Genomic DNA, 22589 nt, shown 5'->3' on the forward strand with positions numbered 1-22589 from the left:
TGAATGTCACAAAATACCAGACTTCCTCTTAAAATTTTTTGATGATCAAATACACGATAAATTCAGCCCTTGAAGGATTTCAGCAGGTAGTGCTCTGGGCTTGTGCCATAGACTGATTTCTCTCTGGAATGAAACAACCATAGAGCACGCTGCAGACCAATATATCACTATTGTTGGTTTTAACAAGAACTACTGCAGCAGGATGAATGTATCTCTATAAATCCCACAAAAAATCACTTCCGGAAAGTTGTAAGTTAACAGATTTTGGAAGATGTTAAAGGATCATTCTAAGAGTGTCTTTTATTTCAGCTGGATGAATGGGATTCACAAGAAAATGCTTTTCACAGGTAGTCAGTTCTCTTTTCCATGAAAGTAAGCTTTGTAATTACTCTAGCAGATAATTAGAAATGACCTGATATATAATGATCTGGACAGATGACTAGCAGAAAAATAATTTCTTCCAGAGAAAGCACCTAGATTGCTATAAAACTGAATTATCTGTATCATACTAATGAGATAATCCAAAGGTGCTGAATTTTTCCTCTTCTGACAGAGAGCAGCACCATGGTCAAGTGAAAAGAACATAGGCTTTGTAGTCTCATTAAATCTCTGCCTCTTATACTCTGTGATTGGAGCAGTTTCCTAATTACTGCCGAGGTGCAGTTTTATTATCAGTAAAATGGGAAAACAGCATCTGCCTCCTAGGGTCATGGTGAGCACTTGGGCCTAGAATACAGTAAGCTCATTAATATTAATTCTCCTATGTCCTTCTGACAAATATTGAAACAATTACAATTCTGATAATATTTTTGTGGCAGTGCTCAAGAAGTACGAAATAGTCTTTCAGCTTGGCAAACTTTTATATGAATCTTTCCTGAATAACTGCACTATCCTCACCAGAGGAAGTATTCCAGAACATTATAGCTCCTAGTAAGCTTAACAAAGGTTATCAGTGGCTTTTTCTGGACTCGTTAACTTTGATAAATGTGTGTGCCTGATTATAATGTGGGCAGAAACACTGGGTGACAGACGTATCAGATATTCAAATAATTTCCTTTTATAGAAATTCTAACTTGAACAAAATTACCCTTTGCCAAATTTTAGATTTTAAAAATAAAAAAAGGAGGAGAAACTGCATGGGGGAGGAGAATAAAAGAAAAATCAGAACAGAAATAGAGAACAATTTAAAAAAGAATAATGTTAACAATGTTCATAATAAAATAATGTCAAACAGGGTCTTCTTCATCTCAACATTAAAAATGAAAATAGACAATAAATGAAAACAACTGCCATACAAAGCATGGGACTACTACTGCTGTCGTTTTTTTTCTTTTTTCTTTTCTTTGTACTACTGTAGTTTAGCTGAGGGCTTATCCATCTTCAAAGAATGTTTACTCAACATAAAATGGCTGCCTATGTTTCAGAAGTAAATCACACATTAGACTATGATGAAATAGTGTTCTCAAGTTCAAAAACACTATACCCAATTTAGATTTCCAAAAAGTCTTCCTTTAACAAATATAAAATATATGATCTTTAGTAAATGAGAAGATAATTAGGGAATAAGGGAGTGATCCTGACAAACTGTCATAATTCTGGCTTGATGATATTTTTGATATGTTGTCTCTCTCTTTTTTTTTCTTTTTTTCTGAGACAGAGTCTTGCTCTGTCACACAAGCTGGAGTGCAGTGGCGTGCTCTTGGCTCACAGCAACCTCCATCTCCAAGGTTCAAGCCATTCTCGTGCCTCAGCCTCCCAAGTAGCTGGAATTACAGGCATGCGCCACCACACCCGGCTAATTTTTGTTAGAAATGGGGTTTCACCATATTGGCCAGGCTAGTCTCGAACTCCTCACCTCGGGTGATTCACCTGCCTCGGCCTCCCAAAGTGTTGGGATTACAGGTGTAAGGCATCGCAGCTGGCCGATATATTGTCTCTTGATGTGAGAAGATGGTAAAAGTAATCAAAGAAATGCAAAGGATAATTTTTAAAAAGTTACCAAAATCGTAAATGACCAGGCATTAGGATAGATTCCCAAACAAACTATAAGAAGGGTATCCACTGATGAATGGATCAGCTTTAAGCCTAGACAGGTAGGAAGGGCGTCCACATAGAGTGGTAATCTGGTGTAAGCTGTTGGAGCCAAAGTGAAGTAAGAAGGGCATTCATGGTTTTGAGTGAGGATGGAATGGCAAAGCCTAGCAGGATGAGGAGTCAGTCTGTGCAAGTAAGGAGGTAGTAGCAGAGACAGCAGAAAAATTGGTAGCAGAAAAAATGGTTGCGTATAAAGGACTGATCAAATCAGTAAATATATTAAAGACAACGTAAGCTAGGTTTCTCACTGTCAGAAAAGTGGGTTATCAATCTGGAAATTAGAATTTCCTTGGTGCGAGAATGGAATTGGAACTACTGGTGTAAAAACATGGTTTTTGATAGATATGGAAACAGAAATGTAAATCTCTAAACACACACACATTCCCTAGCTCTGCCCACTGAGAGGTCTAGGGAGCAGTGACATCCCACTAACAGTGAGTACATCTAGAGTCCAGATCTTAGCCTGTAAAAACCATCTTTCCTTAATAGGAACGATGGATCCTTGGAGAAATGATTGATTCCAGGGCTGAAGCAGGGATAGTACAACAGTACCAGAATGCAAGGATAGGAACATGTCAAAAGAACAACAAAAGCCGGCTTGAATGGAATCCTGTTGCTCAAATCAAGGGCAATCTGGGCTTCAAAATAAATAAATAATGATAGTTATAATGGGAAACGATGAGTCTATACTGTTACAAATATGTGTGTCAATTTTCCCAAATAAATTTTCTGGAATAGAAAATAAAAAATTTCCTAAATAAATGAATTCAAGTTTAACGATGAACAGAATATGTAACCTGCTTAAAAATATTAGTGTCTCCTGATAAAACACTTATTAATTACAAAGAGAAAAAGTAACTTCACAGTAAGGAAGTCTGGTAAGCCCCACCATAATCAAGAGATCAAAGTTAACATCACCAGTGACGAAGCACAGTGAAACCATGTGTTACTAGAAAGGGTGCACTGAAAAGAATGCACCATCGCTTCTGCAATACTGATGCTGAGAATGTATAACCTGATTCTAATCATGAGAAAACATCAGACAAAACTACATTCAGAGAAATGCTACAAAATAACCTCAAAAGTGTCATGGTCATGAGAGCTAAGGAAAGACTGAACACTGGAGGAGAACACTGATGGAGACGTGATGATTAAATGCAATGTGTGATTCTGAAATGCATCCTTTAGCTATAAGATATTATTGAGAGATTCTGGGAAGACGGTAGATTAGAAAGCACCAGGACTCTGTCTCCTCACCCAGACAACAGGATCTGTCTGATGTAACTATTTTGGAACTCTAGTCTACTGAAGGCTTAGAACTTCTAGGGAACGTTTTGGATGGTAAAGTGTGGCTAATTTCTATCAATTTCGGCTCTCAGTACAGTAGCAGCTACCCATCCCTCACCACCAGCCCCATTCCCTTGGCAGGCAGCTGTGCACTTGTTGCTGGAGCAGCTTGCACAGAGCTTGTGGGAATCAGGGCATGAAAAAAGAAACTTATTCTGTGAATACTGAGGATCTGTGTACTGTTGACTGCTGCTTTTTTTTTTTTTTTTTCTTCTAAAGACCCTTTCCAAGTCCTAGTCACTGCTGCTTCTAATAACAGAGGTACAAAGAGGCAGGCAGCCATTATTGTTGCACCTTTCCTCACTATTGCAAGCCCTTCCTCCTCTAGCTAAAGTAACTTCCAGGGGCTTAAAGGTCCTACCCCTCCTATTACGTTTTTCTCCTTTTCCTTGTTGGGAGCCAGACATTACAGACCAGGATATTCAAAAACAACTGCATATACATGGAGAGTTAGAAAGTGACAATGGATGCCCAGAAAAAGACACAGGCTCAGAAAGGATCTGAGAAGACTTTAAGTTTATACCTCAGGCTGAGGCTGATCTTCTTGGCATAGAGAAAGCCTGTAACAATCAAAACCAGAAACAACAAGCAAAAATAACAAAAGCCAACAATCTCTGGGGTATTGAGAGCATCTGATTTGCAATGTAACCACATTATTAGATTCAAATATTCAGTTTTCGACAAAAAAATCACAAGGCATATGAAGAACCAGGATAGTACAGCATACTCAAAGGAGAAATAAACAGAAACTGCCCTTCAAAAAGATCTGATGGCAGATATACTAGACAAAGACTTTAAAATACCTGTCTTGGCTGGGTGCGGTGGCTCAAGCCTGTAATCCCAGCACTTTGGGAGGCCGAGACGGGCGGATCACGAGGTCAGGAGATGGAGACCATCCTGGCTAACACGGTGAAACCCCGTCTCTACTAAAAAATACAAAAAACTAGCCAGGTGAGGTGGCGGGCGCCCGTAGTCCCAGCTACTTGGGAGGCTGAGGCAGGAGAATGGCGTGAACCCAGGAGGCGGAGCTTGCAGTGAGCTGAGATCTGGCCACTGCACCACAGCCTGGGCAACAGAGCGAGACTCCATCTCAAAAAAAAAAAAAAAAAACCCGTCTTAAAGATGCTCTAAGAAGTTAAGATGTGTATAAATTCATGAAAATAATGTATGAACAAAATGGAAATATCAGTAAAGAGACAGGAAACCTAAAAAGAAGCTAAAAAGAAATTCTGGAATTAGGAAGCATGGTAACTGAAATAAAAAATTCACTAGTGTGAATTTCAATAAGCATATTTGAGCAGGCAAAAGAATTAGTGAGCAGAGCCTAAGGGATATGTGAGACATCATCAAGTGAACAAATCTACTCATTGTGGGAGTATCAGAAGAGAATAGAGAGAAAAAAAATTTGAAAAAATAATGGCTGAAAACCTCCAAAATTTGATCAAAGACATGAACATAAACATATAAGAAGCTCAATGAATTCCATGTAAAATGAACTCAAAGAGAGCCCCATCAAGACGCATGATAATCAAATTTTCAACAGGCAAAGACAGAATCTTACAAGCAGCAACAGATAAGTGATCAGTGACACAAAAAGGACCCTCAGTAAGATTATCAGCAGATTTCTCATTAGAAATGTTGAAGGTTAGAAGGTAGCAGGCTGATATATTCAAAGTGCTAAAAGACGGCCGGGCGCGGTGGCTCAAGCCTGTAATCCCAGCACTTTGGGAGGCCAAGACGGGTGGATCACGAGGTCAGGAGATCGAGACCATCCTGGCTAACACGGTGAAACCCCGTCTCTACTAAAAAATACAAAAAACTAGCCGGGTGAGGTGGCTGGCGCCTGTAGTCCCAGCTACTCGGGAGGCTGAGGCAGGAGAATGGCGTGAACCCGGGAGGCGGAGCTTGCAGTGAGTGGAGATCCGGCCACTGCACTCCAGCCTGGGTGACAGAGCCAGACCCCGTCTCAAAAAAAAAAAAAAAAAACAAAAAAAAAACAAAGTGCTAAAAGACAAAAACTGTTAACCAAGAATCCTGTATCTGTCAAAACTGTCCTTCAAAAGCGAGGGAGAAATTAAAAGTACACTAGACAGTAACTTGAAACCATATGAAGAAACACAGATCTCAATAAAGGCAAATATATACATGGGCAATTATAAAAACTACTATTATTGTAATAACAGAATGTAACTCCACTTTTTGTTTTCTACATAATCTAATAGACTAATATAGTAAACGACAGTTTATATTTCTGGAGACAATTGTACAAAGACGTAATTTTATAATGCCAACAACTGAAAAGGGTGGGGCCAGAGCTGGAAAAGCACAGAGTTTTTGTAGGCTATTGAAATTAAACTGGCATACATTTAAAGTAGCATTATAAATTTAGGATATTAAATGTAACCCCCATGGAAACAACCAAGAAAACAGCTATAAAATATACACTAAAGGAAATAAGAAATTTAAACATTTCACTACAAAACAACACAAAAGTAGTAATGTAAAAAGTGACAAGCTATAAGGCGTACAGAAAACAAATAGCAACATGACAGAAGTAAGTTGTTTCTTATCAGTAATTACTTTAAATGTAAATGAATTAAATCACCCAGTCAAAAGACAGAGATTAGCAGAATGGATAAAAAAGGATAGAAAGATATTCCATCCTTTTGCAAATAGTAATTACTATTATTATTTACATGGTATATCAGCAGTAATAGTAATAGGTGTATCAATAAGTAATAGTCAGAGAGCAGGGGTGGCTATACTAATGCCAGACAAAATAGGCTGGGTGTGGTGGTGCATGCCTGTAATACCAGCACTTTGTGAGGCCAAGGGAGGCAGATCACTTAAGCTCAGGAGTTTAAGACCAGAACAGGCAACACAGCGAAACCCCATCTCTACTAAAAATACAAACAATTAGCCAGGCGTGGTGGCATGTGCCTGTAATCCCAGCTACTAGGGTGGCTGAGGTGGGAGAATCACCTGAGCCCAGGAAGTTGAGGCTGCAGTAAGCCATGAGATTGAGCCATTGCATTCCAGCCTGGGCAATTAAAGTGAGACCCTGTCTTAGGAAAAAAAAAAAAAATCTGACAAAATAGACCTTAAGTGAAAGAAAGGTTACAAGAGATAAAGAATGAGGATATTATATGTTAAAAAGATTCAATTATGCATCAAGAATAAGTAACAACTATAAACATGTATGCAGCTAATGACAGATCATCAAAATATATGAAGCAAAAACTGACAGAACTGAAGGGAAAAATAATTCTACAATAATAGGTGGACTCTCACTCTCAATAATGGATAGACCAAAGAGATAGAAATAAGAAAACAGAGGACTTAATACAATAAAACAACTACATCCAACAGACATCTATGGTGCACACAGGACATTTTTCAATATAGGTTATATGTTGGGGCACAAAGTAAGTTTCAGCAGATTTTAAACTATGGATATAATACACAGTATCTTCTCCCACCACATGAAGCTACAAATCAGTAACAGGAGTAAAACTGGAAAATTCACAAGTTTGAGGAAATTAAACAACACACTCTTAATAGATCAAAGAAGAAATTAGAGAAACTAGAGAGACAACTGAATAAAAACAACTACATACCAAAACTTATAGGAGAGAGTGAAAACAGTGCTAAGGGGGAAATTTATAGCTATAAATGTGTTAATTTAAAACTGAGAAAGGATATGGGGCAAGATGGCCGACTAGAAGTAGCTAGTGTGCATGGCTCTCACAGAGAGGAAGGTAAGGGGTCAGTAAACACACCTTCAACTCAGACATCCAGGTGCTCGCAATGGGACTAATCAAGGAAACAACCTGACCCACAGAGAACAAAGAAAAGTAAGACAGGACAACAGCCCACTAGAGAGCAACACGGAGCCAGGGGAACCTCCCCTGCCTAGGAAAGCGGTGAGTGAACCATGCTTCTCCCACCGATCTCTGCAACCCTCGGGTCAGGAGGTCTCCTTGTGCACCCACTCCACCAGCCTTCAGTCTGTCAGAACTATGTGGAGTCTTGGCAGTGGAGCCACTCAGGCAGGCGTGGAGACCCTGGAGCCTTACATACTCGGGCTTTCAGACAAAGGTAGCTACAGCTCCGGCCAAGTGGGAGGTTAGACCCTGGTACATAGCCTTAGGAAAGAGGCTGAATCCAGGGGACTGAGCAGTGATAGCCTACAGGCCCCACTTCCACAGCACCTCACAAGACAAGACCCACTGGCTTGGAATTCCAGACAGCCACCGGTAGCGGCACCGCACCTCCCTAAGAAGGAGCTCCAGGCAGGAGGGGTGGGCTGCCATCTTTGCTGTTTGGGTGACTTGGCTGATAGAGCCTTCCGGCTTTATAGAGTTTGAGCTGACCAGGGGGCAGAAGGGATTCCCCCAGCATAGATGCTCTACCAAAGCATGGTCAGGTTGCTGCTGCTGCTTTTTTTTTTAATTTATAGCTGGGATTACAGGTGTGCCCCACCACACCCGGCTAATTTTGTATTTTTAGTAGAGATGGGTTTTTACCATGTTGGCCAGGCTGGTCTTGAACTCCTGATGTCAAGTGATCTGCCTGCTTTGGCCTCCCAAAGTGCTCAGATGTCATAATATACAGAGACTCAAAATAAAGGTATGGAGGAAAATCTACCAAGCAAATGTAAAACAAAAAATCAGGGGTTGCAATCTAATTTCAGACAGAAGAGATTTTGAACCAACAAAGATCAAAGAAGACAAAGTAGGACATTCCATAATGGAAAAGGGTTCAATTCAACAAGGAGACCTAAGTATCCTAAACATATATGCACCCAACACAGGAGCACAGATTCATAAAGCAAATTCTTAAAGATCTACAAAGAGACATAGATTCCCACACAGTAACAGCAGGAGACTTCAACACTCCACTGATAGTATTAGATAGATCATCGAGGTAGAAAATTAACAAGATATTCAGGACCTAAACTCAACATTGGATCAAATGGATCTGACAGACCTCTATAGAACTCTCCACCCTGAACCAACAGAATATACATTCTTCTTATCATTGCATGGCACATACTCTAAAATGGCCCACATAATTGGATATAAAACAATCCTCAAGAAATGTAAAAGAACCAAAATGATACCAGACACAAGCTTGCACCACAGTGCAATAAAACTAGAAGTCAAGACTATGAAAATTGCTAAAAACCATACAATTATATGGAATTAAACAACATGCCCCTGAATGATTTTTGGGTAAATAATGAAATTAAGGCAGAAATCAAGAAGTTCTTTGAAAACAATGAGAACAAAGACACAAGACATTAGAATCTTTGAGATACAGCTTTGGCAGTGTTAAGAGGTAAATTCATAGCACTAAATGCCAACATCAAAAAGTTAGGTCTCAAAATAACAATCTAACTTCATAACTGAAAGAATTAGAGAAGGAAGAACAAATTAACCCCAATGTTAGCAGAAGATGAGAAATAAAAATCAGAGCTGAAATGAAATAAATTGAGACACAAAACATCACTCAAAAGATCAATGAATTCAGGAGTTGTTTTTGAAAAAAATTAATAAAATAGGCCACTAGCTAGACTAACAAAGAAGGAGAGAAGATCCAAATAAACACAATTAGAAATGATGAAGGGAATGTTACCACTGACCACACAGAAATAAAACAACCATCAGAAACTACTACGAATACCTCTATGCATACAAACTAGAAAACCTAGAAGAGACAGATAAATTCCTGGACACATACACCCTCCCAAAACTGATAGAGGAAGAAACTGAGTCCCTGAACAGACCAATAACAAGCTCCAAAATTGAATCAGTAATAGATAGCATACCAATAATAATAATAATTTTAAAAAGCCTGGGATCTGATGAATTCACAGCTGAATTCTACCAGATGTACAAATAAAAGCTGGTACCATTCCTACAGAAACGATTCCAAAAAAGTGAGGAGGAAAGACTTCTTCACAACTCATTTTGAGGCCAGCATCACAGAACAATACCAAAACCTGCCAGAGTCTGGGTACGGTGGCTAGGTTACACCTGTAACCCTAGCACTTTGGGAGACTGAGGCAGGCAGATCACCTGAGGTCAGGAGTTTGAGACCAGCCTGGCCAACAAGGTTAAAACCCATCTCTACTAAAAATACAAAAATTAGCCAGGTGTGGTGGCATGCACCTGTAACCCCACCTATTCGGGAGGCTGAGGCAGCAGAATTGCTTGAACCCAGGAGGTGGAGGTCGTAGTGAGCCGAGATCACACCACTGTCCTCCAGCCTGGGTGACAGAGCCAGACTGTCTCAAAACAAAACAAAACAAAACACCACAACAATAATAAAAAGAAAACTTCAGGCCAGTATCATTGATGAACATCAATGTAAGATCCTTAAGAAAATACTGGCAAACCGAATCCAGCAGGATATCAAAAAGCTAATCCACCATGATCATGTAGGTCTCATCCCTGGATGCAAGGCTGGCTCAACATACATAAATCAATATATGTGATTCATCACATAAACAGAACTAAAGACAAAAACCACATGATTATTTCAACAGACACAAAAAAGACTTGATAAAATTCAACACTGCTTCATGTTAAAACTCTCAATAAACTAGGTATTGAAGGAACATACCTCAAAATAATAAGAGCCATATATGACAAACCCACAGCAGCCAACATTATTCAAAGCTGGAAGCAGTCCCTTTGAAAACTGGCACAAGACAAGGATGCTTTCTCTCAACAATTCTATTAAACATAGTTTTGGAAGTCCTAGCCAGAGCAATCAGGCAAGAAAAGAAATAAAAGGCATCTAGGTTGGGCATGGTGGCTCACACCTGTAATCCCAGCATTTTGGGATGCTGAGGTGGGTGGATCACTTGAGGTCAGGAGTTCAAGACCAGCCTGGCTAACATGGTGAAACCCCATCTCTACTAAAAATAGAAAATCAGCCTGGAGTGGTGGCGTGTGCCTGCAGACCCAGCTACTTGGGAAGCTGAGGCAGGAGAATTGCTTGAATCCAGAAGGCAGAGGTTGCTGTGAGCCAAGATTGTGCCACAGCACTCCAGCCTGGGTGAAAGAGCAAGAGTCCATCCAAAAAAAAAGAAATAAAGATAAAGGGCATCCAAACATAAAGAGAAAGTCAAACTATCTCTGTTTGCAGACAACATCATTTTATATTTAGAAAACCCCATAATCTTAGCACAAAAGCTCCTCAAGCTGGTAAACAACTTCAGCTAAGTTGCAGGATATAAAATCAATGTACTAAAATCACTAGCATTCCTATGCACTAACAACAGCCAAACCAAGAGTCAAATCAGAAAGGCAGTCCCATTCACAACTGCCATAAAAAGAGTAAAATACCTAGGAATATAGCTAACCAGAGAAGTGAAAGATCTCTACAATGAGAATTACAAAACACTGCTCAAAGAAATCAGAGAAGACACAAACAAATGGAAAAACATCTCAGTCCATGGATAGGAAGAATCAATATCATTAAAATGACTATACTGCCCAAAGCAATTTACAGATTCAATGCTATTCCTATCAAACTATCAATGACATTCTTCACAGAACTTGAAAAATCTATTTTAAAATTCATATGGAACCAAAAAAGAGCCCAAATAGCCAAGGCAATCCTAGGCAAAAAGAACAAAGTGGAGGCATCATGTTACCTGATTTCAAACTATACTACAAGGATACAGTAAACAAAACAGCATGGTACTAGCACAAAAACAGGCACATAGACCAATGAACAGAATAGAGAGCCTAGAAATAAGACTGCAAATCTGTGATCATCTGATCTTCTACAAAGATGACAAAAACAAGCAATGGGGAAAAGCCTCCCTACTCAAAAAATGGTGCTTGGATAACTGGCTAGCCCAGAAGACTGAAGCTGGACCCCTTCCTTATACCATATACAAAAATCAACTCAATATGGATTAAAGACGTTAAATGTAAAACCCAAAACTATAAAAACCCTGGAAGACAACCGAGGCAATACCATCCTGAACATAGGAAAGGGCAAAGATTTAATGACAAAGATACCAAAACCAATCACAAGAAAAGCAAAAATAGGCAAGTGGGATCTAATTAAACTTAAGAGCTTCTGCACAGCAAAAAGAAGTACCAACAGAGTAAACAGACAACCTAAAGAATGGGAGAAGATATTTGTAAACTATGCGCCTGACAAAGGTCTAATATTCAGCATCTATAGAGAACTTAAACAAATTTGCAAGCGAAAAACAACCCCACTAAAAAGCGGGCAAAGGATATGAACCGACACTTCTCAAAAGAAGATATACAGATGGCCAACAAGCATAGGAAAGAAAGCTCCGTATCACTGATCATTAGAGGAATGCAAATCAAAACCGCAATGAGATATCATCTCTTACCAGTCAGAATGGCTGTTATTAAAAAGTCAAAAAATAACAGATGTTGGTGAGGTTATGGAGAAAAGAGAACACTTAAACACTGTTGGTGGGAGTGTAAATTAGTTCAACCATTGTGGAAAGCAGTATGACAATTCCTCAAAGAGCTAAAAGCAGAACTACCATTCAACCCAGCAATCCCATCAACTGGGTATATACTCAAAGGAATAATAATCATTCTACCATAAAGACACATGCACATGAATGTTCACTGCAGCACTATTCACAATAGTAAAGACATGGAATCAACCTAAATGCCCATTAGTGATGGATCGGATAAAGAAAATGTGGTACATATACACCATGGAATACTATGCAGCCATAAAAAAGAATGAGATCATGTCTTTTTTGGGAGCATGGATGGAGCTGGAAGCTATTATCCTTAGCAAACTAACGCAGGAACAGAAAACCAAATACTGCACGTTCTCACTTACAAGTGGGCACTAAACCATAAGAACTTATGAACACAAATAAAGAAACAGACACTGGGGTCTACTTGAGGGGGTGAGGGTGGGAGGACAGGAGGAGGGAGAGGAGCAGAAAAGGTAACTATTGAGTTCTAGGCTTAATACTTGGGTAATGAAATAATATGTACAACAACCCCCTGTGATATGTGTTTACCTATGTAACAAACCTTCACATGTACCTCCAAACCTAAAAGTTAAAAATAAACAAAAGAGAAATATTTCAAATCAGCAACCTAACTTTACAACTAGAAAAAGCAACAAACTAAACCTAAAGCTAGCAGAATGAAGAAAATAATAAATATCAGAGCAGAGAGCAACAAAATAGAGAACAGAAAAACAGAAAAAAAAAAAAAATCAATGAAATCAAATGTTGGTTCTTTGAGAAGATAAAAAATGCTGACAAACCTTCAGCTGGATCAGCAGTTCCCAACGTTGTTAGCACTAAGACTGGTTTTATGGAAGACAATTTTTCCACAGACCAGGGCAGACGGGATGGTTTCGGGATCAAACAGTTTCACCTCAGATCACCTGGCATGAGATTCTCATAAGGAGTGTGCAACGTAGATCCCTCGCACAACAGGATTTACACTCCTATGAGAATTTAATGCTGCTGCTGAACTGACAGGAGGCGGAGCTCAGGTGGTAACACTCACTAGCCTGCCCCTCACCTCCTGCTGTGTAGCCCGGTTCCTAACAGGCCACAGACTGGTACTGGTCCCAAGCCTGGGCTAGGAAACCCAGAGCTAGATGGACTAAGACAAAAAGAGAGAAGGTTCAAATTACTGAAATCAGAAATGAAAGCAGGGACATTACTATTAATTCTAAAGAAACAAAAAGGGTTATGAAAGAGTATTATGAACAAACTGGATAACCCAGATGAAATAAACTCCTCAAAACGCAAAACCTACAAAGACTACATCACAAAGAAATTTAAAAATCGGAATAAATCTTTATATTATTAAGGAGACTGAATCAGTAATCAAAAATCTCCTGACAAAGAAAAGTCCAGGACCTGAGGGCTTCACTGTTGAATTCTACCAAACATTTAAAGAAGAATTAATATTAGCCCTTCTTAAATGTTTCTGAAATACGGAATAGGAGGGAACACTTCCTAACTCATTCTATGAGGCCAGCTTACCCTGATACAAAGCCAGACAAAGATACTATAAGACAATGAAACTACTGACCAATATCCCTTATGAACACTGATGCAAAAAACCTGAATAAAATACTAGCAAACCAAATTCAGCAGCATATTAAAAGGATTATACATTATGACCAAATGGGATTTATTCCTAAATGCAAGGATAGCTCAACATACAAAAACTGATCAATGTAATATACCACATTAACAGAATGAAGGAAGAATCCTCACACATAATCATTTCCATGCTTACAGAAAAAGCATTTTATAAAATTCAACATTCTTTCCTGATAAAAACACTCAACAAGCTAGGAATCAAAGAAACTACTCCAAAATAATAGAAGTGATATATGAAAAACCCACAGTAAACATCATACTTTCTTCTGAGAGCAGAAACAAGGTAACAGCACCCGCTTTTGCCTTTTCTATTCAACATAGTATGGAAAGTTCTAGCCAGAGCAACCAGGCAAGAAAAAGAAAAAAAAAAAGCATCTAAAATGGAAAGGAAGGAGCAAAATTATCTCTCTTCACAGATAATACAATCTTATATTTAGAAAACTCTAGATTCCACACACAAAAATTAGAACTAATAAATGAATTCAGCAAAGTAGGACATAAAATCAATACCCAAAAATCATTTGCATTTCTATACATTAACAATGAACAATCTAAAAGAGAACTTACAAAAATAATTCCATTTCATGAGCATCAATCAGAATAAAATACAGTCACGTGTTGCTTAACAACTGGAATACGTTTTGAGAAATGTGTTAGGTGATTTCCTCACTGTGTGAACTTCACAGAGTATATTAACACAAACGCTATAGCCTACTATATACCTAGGCTATAAATTAGAACTAACAAATGAATTCAGCAAAGCAGTAGGACACAAAAATCAACACCCTAAAATAATTTGCATTTCTATACATTAACAATGAACACTCTAAAAAGGAACTTAAAGGTAGCCTATTGCTCCTAGGCTACAAACCTGTACAGCATATTAATGTACTGAATACTGCAGGCAACTGTAACGCGATAAGTACTTGTGTATCTAAACATAGAAAAGGTACAGTAAAAATACAATATAAAAGATAAAAAATGGTACACTTGTATAGGGCATTTACCATGAATGGAACCTGCAGGACTGGAAGTTGCTCTGGGTAAAATCAGTGAGTGGTGAGTGAAAGTGAAGGCCTAGGACATTCCTGTAAGACTTATAAACACTATACACTTAGGCTATACTACATTTACAAAAAGATTTTTCTTTCTTCAGTGATAAATTAATCTTAACTTACTATAACACTTTTACTTCACAAACGAATTTTTAAAAATCTTTTGACTCTTGTGTAATAACACTCTGCTTAAAACACAAACGCACTGTACAACTGTACAAAAATATTTTCTTTCCTTACATCCCCTTTTCTCTTTTTTTTGAGAAAAGGTCTTGGTCTGTTGCCCAGGCTGGAGTGCAGTGGTGCACTCACTGTACCTCCTGGTCCTCAAGTGATCCTTCTACCTCAGCCTCTCAAGTAGCTGGAACTGAAGGCATGTGCTGGAGGTCCTGGTTACATTTAAAAAAAATTTTTTTGTAGAGATGGGTCTCCCTATGTTGCCCAGGCTGGTCTCAATTTCCTGACCTCAAGAGATCCTTTCACCTTGGCTTCCTAAAGTACTGGGATAACAGGCATGAGCCACTTCACATTCTTATTTTAGGAGCCATTTTCTATCAAAGTTTTAAAAAATTTTTAAACTTTTTTGTTAAAACCTAAGACACAAACACACACATTAGTCTAGTCCTACACAGGGTCAAGATCAACTTCACTATTTTCCACCTCCACATCTTGTCCCACTGAAAGATCTTCAGGGGTAATAACATGCATGGGGCTGTCATTTCCTATGACAACAATGCCTTCTTGTGGAATACCTCCTGAAGGACCCAAATGAGGCTGTTTTACAATTAACTTTTTTTTTTTTTAAATAAGTATGAGTACACTGTAAAATAGTGATGAAAAGTATAGTAAATACTAAAACGAGGCTGTGCACGGTGGTGCATGCCTTGCAATCTCAGCATTTTGCAAGGCTAAAGCAGACGGATTGCCTGAGCCCAGGAGTTTTAGACTAGCCTGGACAATATCACAAAACCTCAACTTTACAAAAAAATTTAGCTGGGCATGGTAGTGCATACCTGTTGTCCCAGGTACTCAGGAGGCTAAGGCAGGAGAATAGCTTCAGCCCAGGAGGGTGAGGCTGCAATGAACCAAGATCATGCCACTGCACTCCAGCCTAGGCAACAGAGTAAGACCCCGTCTCAAAAATAAATAAATAAACAAACCAGTAACGCAGTCGTTTGTTATGGCTATCAAGTATTATGTATTGCACATAATTGTATGTGCTATATTTTTATACAGTTGGCAGTGCAGTAGGTTTGTTTACACCAGCAATATCACAAATGTGTAATGCATTGCACTATGATGGTATGACAGCAATGATATCACTAGGTAATAGGAATTTTTTAGCTCCATTTAATCTTATGGGACCACTGTCATAAATGGAGTCTGACATTGAAATGTTATGTGCTGCATGACTGTACATTGGAATTAACCGAGGCGAAAGACTTGTACAATGAAGACTAGAAAAGACTGCTGAAAGAAATAAAAGAAGATATACATAAACAGAAGTACACCCCATTTTCATGGATTGGAACACTTAATAATGTTAAGATATCAATATTATCCAAAGGCATCTACAGATTCAGTGCAATCTCTACCAAAATCCCAATGACACTTTTTACAGAAATAGAGAAATTATCCTAAAATTCATAAGGAATCCTAAGTGACAGCAAATAGCCACAACAGTCTTGAAAAAGAACAAAGCTAGAGGACTCATACTTCTTCCTGATTTCAATATTTACTACAGAGCTACAGTAATCAAAACAGCATTTTAATGGCATAAAGACAGACACATAGAACAACAGAATATAATATACAGCCCCAGAGGCACAGGCAACAACAACAAAAATAGGCAAATTAAAGTTAATGAAAATTAAAAATTTTTGTGTCTCAAAAAACTGTATCAACAGAGTAAAATGGTAACCCACAGAATGGAAGAAGATATTTGCAAATCATATATCTGACAAGGTATTAACATCTAGAATATACAGAGAACTCCTGCAACAACAACAAAAATAAACAACCTGATTCAAACATGGGCAAAGGAGTAGAAAAGACATTTTTTCAAAGACGGTAATCAAATGGTCAATAAGCACATGAAAAGATGCTCAACATTACTAATCATTAGGGATATGCAAATCAAAACTACAATGAGGGCCAGGTGCAGCGGCTCAGCCTGTAATCCCAGCATTTTGGGAGGCCGAGGCGGGTGGATCACCTGAGGTCAGGAGTTCGAGACCAGCCTGACCAACATGAACAAATCCCGTCTCTACCAAAATACAAAAATTAGCCAGGCATGGTGGTGCACACCTGTAATCCCAGCGACTCGGCAGGCTGAGGCAGGAGAATTGCTTGAACCTGGGAGGTGGAGGTTGCAGTGAGCCGAGATCATGCCATTGCACTCCAGCCTGGGTGACAAGAGCGAAACTCCGTCTCAAAAAAAAAAACAAAATCTACAATAAGATATCACCACACATCCATTCAGATGGATACTATAAAACAACAGCAACAACAATGAAATAAGTAGTATTGGTGAGGATATGGGGAAACTGAAACCCTTCTGCACTGGTGGTGGGAATGTAAAATGGTACAGCTGTTGTGGAAAACAGTACAGTGTCTTAAAAAAAGTAAAAAGAGAACTACCATATGATCCAGCAATTCTACTTCTGGGTATTTACCCATCAAAACTGAAAACAGGGTGTTGAAGAGGTATGTGCACACCAATGTTCACAGCAACATTATTCATAACAGCTAAAACTTGGAAGCAACACAGGTATCCATCAATGGATGAACCGATAAGCAAAATGTGGCATATACACACAATGGAATATTATTCAGCCTTACAAAGGAAGAAAATTCTGACATATGCTACAACATGAATCAACCTTGAGCATATCACGCTAAATGAAATAAGCCAGTCACAAAATGACAAGTAATGTATGACTCCACTTATACAGAGTACTTAAGAGTAGACAAAAATCAGACAGACAAGAGAATGGTAGTTGCCAAGGGCTGGAGTGAGGGTGGAATTGGGGAGTTATTATTTAATGGGTATAGAGTTTCAGTTTTACAACCTGAAAAGAATTATGTAAGATGGATGGTCATGATGGATGTGCAACAATATGAATGTATTTAAAATCACTAAACTGTATATATAAAATGCTTAAGATAATAAATTTTATGTGTATTTTAACACAGCAAAACAAAATTGGAAAAAAGACACTACTGGGACAACTGGCAAATTCTAATGGGGTTTAAGGATTAGGTTTGTATTAATATACCAATGATAATTTCATGATTTAAAAATTTTTTTAAAGATTCTGTGGTCTAGGGAGAAGAAAAGAAAAAAAAATTTTTTTTGGTAATTATTAGTTTTTTAGAGACAGAATCTCATTTGTTGTCCAGGCTTTAGTACAGGACTCTTCACAGGCATCATCATAGTGTACAAGCCTCAAAGGATCCTCCTGGCTCAGCCTCCTGAGTAGCTGGGACTACTGGTGCTGGCTAATTTCTTGATTTTGATGAGTATTTCATTGTTATGCAGGAGAATGTCTTTGTAGAAAATAAATCCTAAAGTGTTTAGGGTGACACAGCATCAGGTTGGTAATTTACTTTCAAATATTTCAGGAAGAAAAAGTTCTTTGTACTGTACTCCCAATTTTTAAGCTCTTGATCATTTTAAGATGAAAAAAATACATATTTATAGTACAATCGAGGCAAGAAAAGTCAGTTGACATTTAGTCTGACAGTTTGTGACCCATGTGCATAAATGATTTTTAAATAATTATTGCTACTGAAGCTAAGTCTCAATTTACCAGGCTGATGCCACTACATAGTGTTCAGTGGATACTTTTATGCTATGTCCAATTTATTTACCAATGTTACACCGTTATCATGACTAAACCTCAGCAAGACAGTCAACTATTTGTGACAGATTAAAACACATCAAAGCCTATAATTGTGGCAATTTGCTATATCCTTATGCAATTTGGACTTAGTTTGGTAAATTGTCATAATTTTGGCTTTTTGATATTTGTGATATATTAAAGAGAAGGTAATAAAAAGACTTCTCAACTTCGCTAGTAATCAAAGAACTACAAATGAAGCTATTTCTCATTAATAAAACTTTTTTAAATTTAAAAAGATTTCTAATATTTAATTCCTCAATATCTAATAACCAAGGAAATGCACATTCCATCACAATCACAAACATTTTTAAACATTCTGTGTTGGTGAGAAAATCAGCATTACTTAAACTAGCCAAGTATTTTGAGATGTAAATAGGTAGTAAGTCTAAAACTTCAAATTCACCTATCCTTTAAGTGAGCAATTCCATCTCTAGAAATCTCTTAAAAGCGAATTATCTTGATTTTTCTTTTTCTTTTTTTTTTTTTTGAGACAGGGTCTCACTCTGTCGCCCACGTTGGAGTGCAGTGGTGCAATCTCAGCTCACTGAAACCTCCACCTCCCGGGGGGTTCAAGCAATTCTCCTGCCTCAGCTCCCGAGTAGCTGGGATGACAGGCACATGCCACCACGCCCAGCTAATTTTCGTATTTTTAGTAAAGAAGTTTTCACCATGTTGATCAGGCTGCTCTCGAACTTCTGGCCTCAAGTGATCCAGCCACCTCGGCCTCCCAAAGTGTTGGGATTACAGGCATGAGCCACTGCGCCTGGCCATTGATTGTTCTTAAGATTCTTGACACACACAAAAAGAATTACTTATTTATGGGCATAAAGGTTTATGCAGAAATATGTTCACTGACAGCAACATTATAGGAATAAAGAAAAACCTGAATATAGAATCATGGGATAGTGCTGACAGAAAGACTTTCAAGTTTATCTGTGTATAGTTATATATTACTATATAGTACTAGAATCTTTAAAAAAGTATTAATGAATTAAGTAATCAAGAAAAGATATGTTTCCTTATTATAAAAAATAACTAGGACAGGCACAGTGACTCACACCTATAATCCCAGCACTTTGAGAGGTTGAGGTGGGAGGATCATTTATGGCCAGGAGTTCAAGACCAGCCTAGGCAACATAGGGAGGTCCCATCTCTATAGAAAATTTATTTGAAAAGGTAAAATTAGCTGAGTATGGTGGTCTGTAGTCCCAGCTACTCAGGAGGCTGAGGTGGGAGGATCGCTTGAGCCTAGGAGGAAAAGGTTGCAGTGAGCTACATTTCAGCGACTACACTCCAGACTGGGCAACAGAGTGACACCTAGTCTCTTAAACAAAACAATAAAACATTTGTAGTGTTTTGTACTATATCATCAGTTTTCATATAACTTACCTGTATCTTACTGCACACTGGGATTAGGACAGGTGGTATAATCATCATCATCCTCTTTTGGAGGTGATAACTGAGACTTGCGAAAGTTAACCATGTTGACAGGCTATGCAGCTTAGTAAGTGTTAGAGCTTAGAACTAAGCCTGTTTCACCCAAATTCAAATCCTAATGGTAACTTTCCTTATATTTCGTCCTTGAAATGTGTTTTATTAATAAAAAAGTTGATGATTTCATGATTAAAGGGCTACTATAAAGAATGGGTATTTTCTTCCAAGGTTTTGTCATCGTGGTATAAAAATTAATGATCAAATAAATTGTGTCTAGAGATAAAGTAAATGTATAAGCTACAATTGGTTTCAGTTATTTCTGGGTGGTAACTAAGGTTTTCTTGACTTTGATCATGATCTCAAGATGACTACCCTGTTTCTCATTCAGGGGTAGAAAATGACCAAAGCACTAGAGATGAGTTCCTAGAAGATGGGAGAAAACATTCTTATTCTAAAAATTGTTGCTTTTTGGGAGTTATAATAAAAGAACATATGCATTTCTTCTACTTCATTGATTACCAGGTTCTCCAAAACAGACAGCAGCAGTGTGACCCAGAACATACCGTCAGGAAACTGGTCAGCATCATCATCAAACATGGCTTCCTTGAGGGCAGACTTGTTGAAGGGACTGATGCTATCTGAATAGTTATACGGATTATAGTCTCGAGAGCGTGGAGAGGAGTGAGTAGGCACTGAATGAAGCAATGAAGCTTTATTATCGAGAGCTGTTTGGCTTGAGTCAGTGGCATCACCTCCTGCTCTTGGGTCAGACATCCCAGGACCACCACACATCTATCAATGGCAAGGAGAAGGCACAGCAAATTAACTCATTTGCAGGTATCTATTTAACATTCTACAAAGATATTTCTCTACTGCTTAAAAGACAATTTTAAAAAGATAACAATAACCAGCTAAAAATCCAAGTAATGGCAATCAACATTATGAGTTACAATTTATATTCCAGATGTCAAAGCTTAAACATATAAACTACAGCTGTGAAGGCAAATAAGAACCGTAAAAGAATGGTGCCTCTAATGATTATTACAGTTCCTTTGCCAACGACTTGACCAGACAATATGTACAGTGTGATTACCAGCAGCTTCTCCATGTCAGTTAAAGATACGAAAGAACTTTCATAAGCAACACAGCACTACAAGCTGCCAGATTCCATTATTAAGGTAACGGTATATCATACAATAGTATGTCAACAAAGCATAGTAAAATCAAATTTAAAAAGGCTTGCTTTAAGGAGGGGAAAAAAAAAAAAGAAAGGCTTAAAAGGCCTGCATAACTTTTGGAAGGATGCCAAAAGAATTTGGGTATGTTAATGTACTTACCAAAATATGAACATGAATATTGATACAAATACTGGTATCAAAATAATTACTACCACGAGTATCAGCATCACCATCATCCACTGGGCAACTATGTGCCAAGCCATTTGCTAGGCGCTTTAAAAATATTCTTAAAATACTTACTACGCACCTATTATTAAACGCCTGGCATTGTTCACAGCATTGGGAATACATCAGTGAGCAAAAGAGAGAATGACGTCTACTCCCATAGAGTTTATATTTTAGTGGACGGACAGATGAAAAAAAAAACAAAACTTTAATGAATGAATAAAGTATATGACACGTCAGAAGAAGGAATCATGAATGATGAGGTGGGAGGACAGAGGTCACAGATTAAATAGGATGAGTAGGGTTCACTGAGAAGCCATTTGAGTAAACACTTGAAGGAAGTAAGGGAATTAGCCAAGGGGCTCTCTGAAGGTAGAGTGTTTCAGGTAGAGAAAACAGCCAATACACAGATCCTGAGGCAGGAACATGCATAGTAAGTTCAAGGAACAGCAAGGAGGCCAGTGTGGCAGAAGCAGAGTGAACAAGGAGGAAACTAGCAGGAGATGAGGCCAGAAAGGTAACAGAAAAAAAGTGTATTGTGTAGCCTTTGGTTTTTACTCTGAGACAGAGACCTCCTACAGAGTTGAGTGAGAGTGGGAATGTACTGTAGGAGGTCAAGGGCATAATCAAGAAGGACAAATTTTAATAATCCAGGTAAGAGAAATGATGAAGACGATGGCTCAAACCAGAAAGGCAGTGGTGAGAATAGGCTGAATTCTGGATACATTCTGCAGTGGAGCCAGCAGATTTCCTGACAGATTTGGTATAGAGGATGAGAAAAACAGAGGACTCAACAACTCTTGTCCATGGGTTTTGGCTAGGCAACTAGGGTTGCCATTAACTAAGATAGGAAAGAGCAGCTTTAGGGGAGGAGACCAGGAGTTCAAACAGGCAGCTGAATGTGAATGTGGAACTCAGGAAAGAGGTCTAAGCTGAATAGAGTCATAGTATTTATTATACTCACAACAACTTTTAAGGTAAGCAGTGACATCCCTATTTTCTTAATGAAGACTTTGAAGCTTAGAGGTATCACCTGATTAGCTAATAACTGCCAGGAACTGGGATTTGAACTCATTTTGCCAAAATTCACAATTTGAGTTCCCTACCCTGTACCATGCTGTGTCTGAAAAAAAACAAAACAAAACTGAGTCTCAGTGAAGCAGTGATTCTTACTAATCTGCGATTGCTACCATATGCAGCT

General features: G+C 38.4%; 1 protein-coding gene across 42 annotated transcripts in view; it reads right to left on the reverse strand.

The window, feature by feature from the left end:
- The window catches only part of CLASP2 (cytoplasmic linker associated protein 2), a 220561-nt gene that overhangs the window by 22971 nt on the left and 175001 nt on the right, over positions 1–22589 (reverse strand). For all 42 annotated transcript variants that reach the window (XM_033212967.1, XM_033212966.1, XM_033212944.1 and 39 more), the window contains one exon: positions 20549–20777. In XM_033212967.1, coding sequence (XP_033068858.1) covers positions 20549–20777 — 229 coding nt within the window. The remainder of the gene's footprint in view (positions 1–20548; positions 20778–22589) is intronic.

This window comes from Trachypithecus francoisi, unplaced genomic scaffold (assembly GCF_009764315.1).
Source record: "Trachypithecus francoisi isolate TF-2019V2 unplaced genomic scaffold, Tfra_2.0 Lachesis_group0, whole genome shotgun sequence".
NCBI lineage: Eukaryota > Metazoa > Chordata > Mammalia > Primates > Cercopithecidae > Trachypithecus > Trachypithecus francoisi.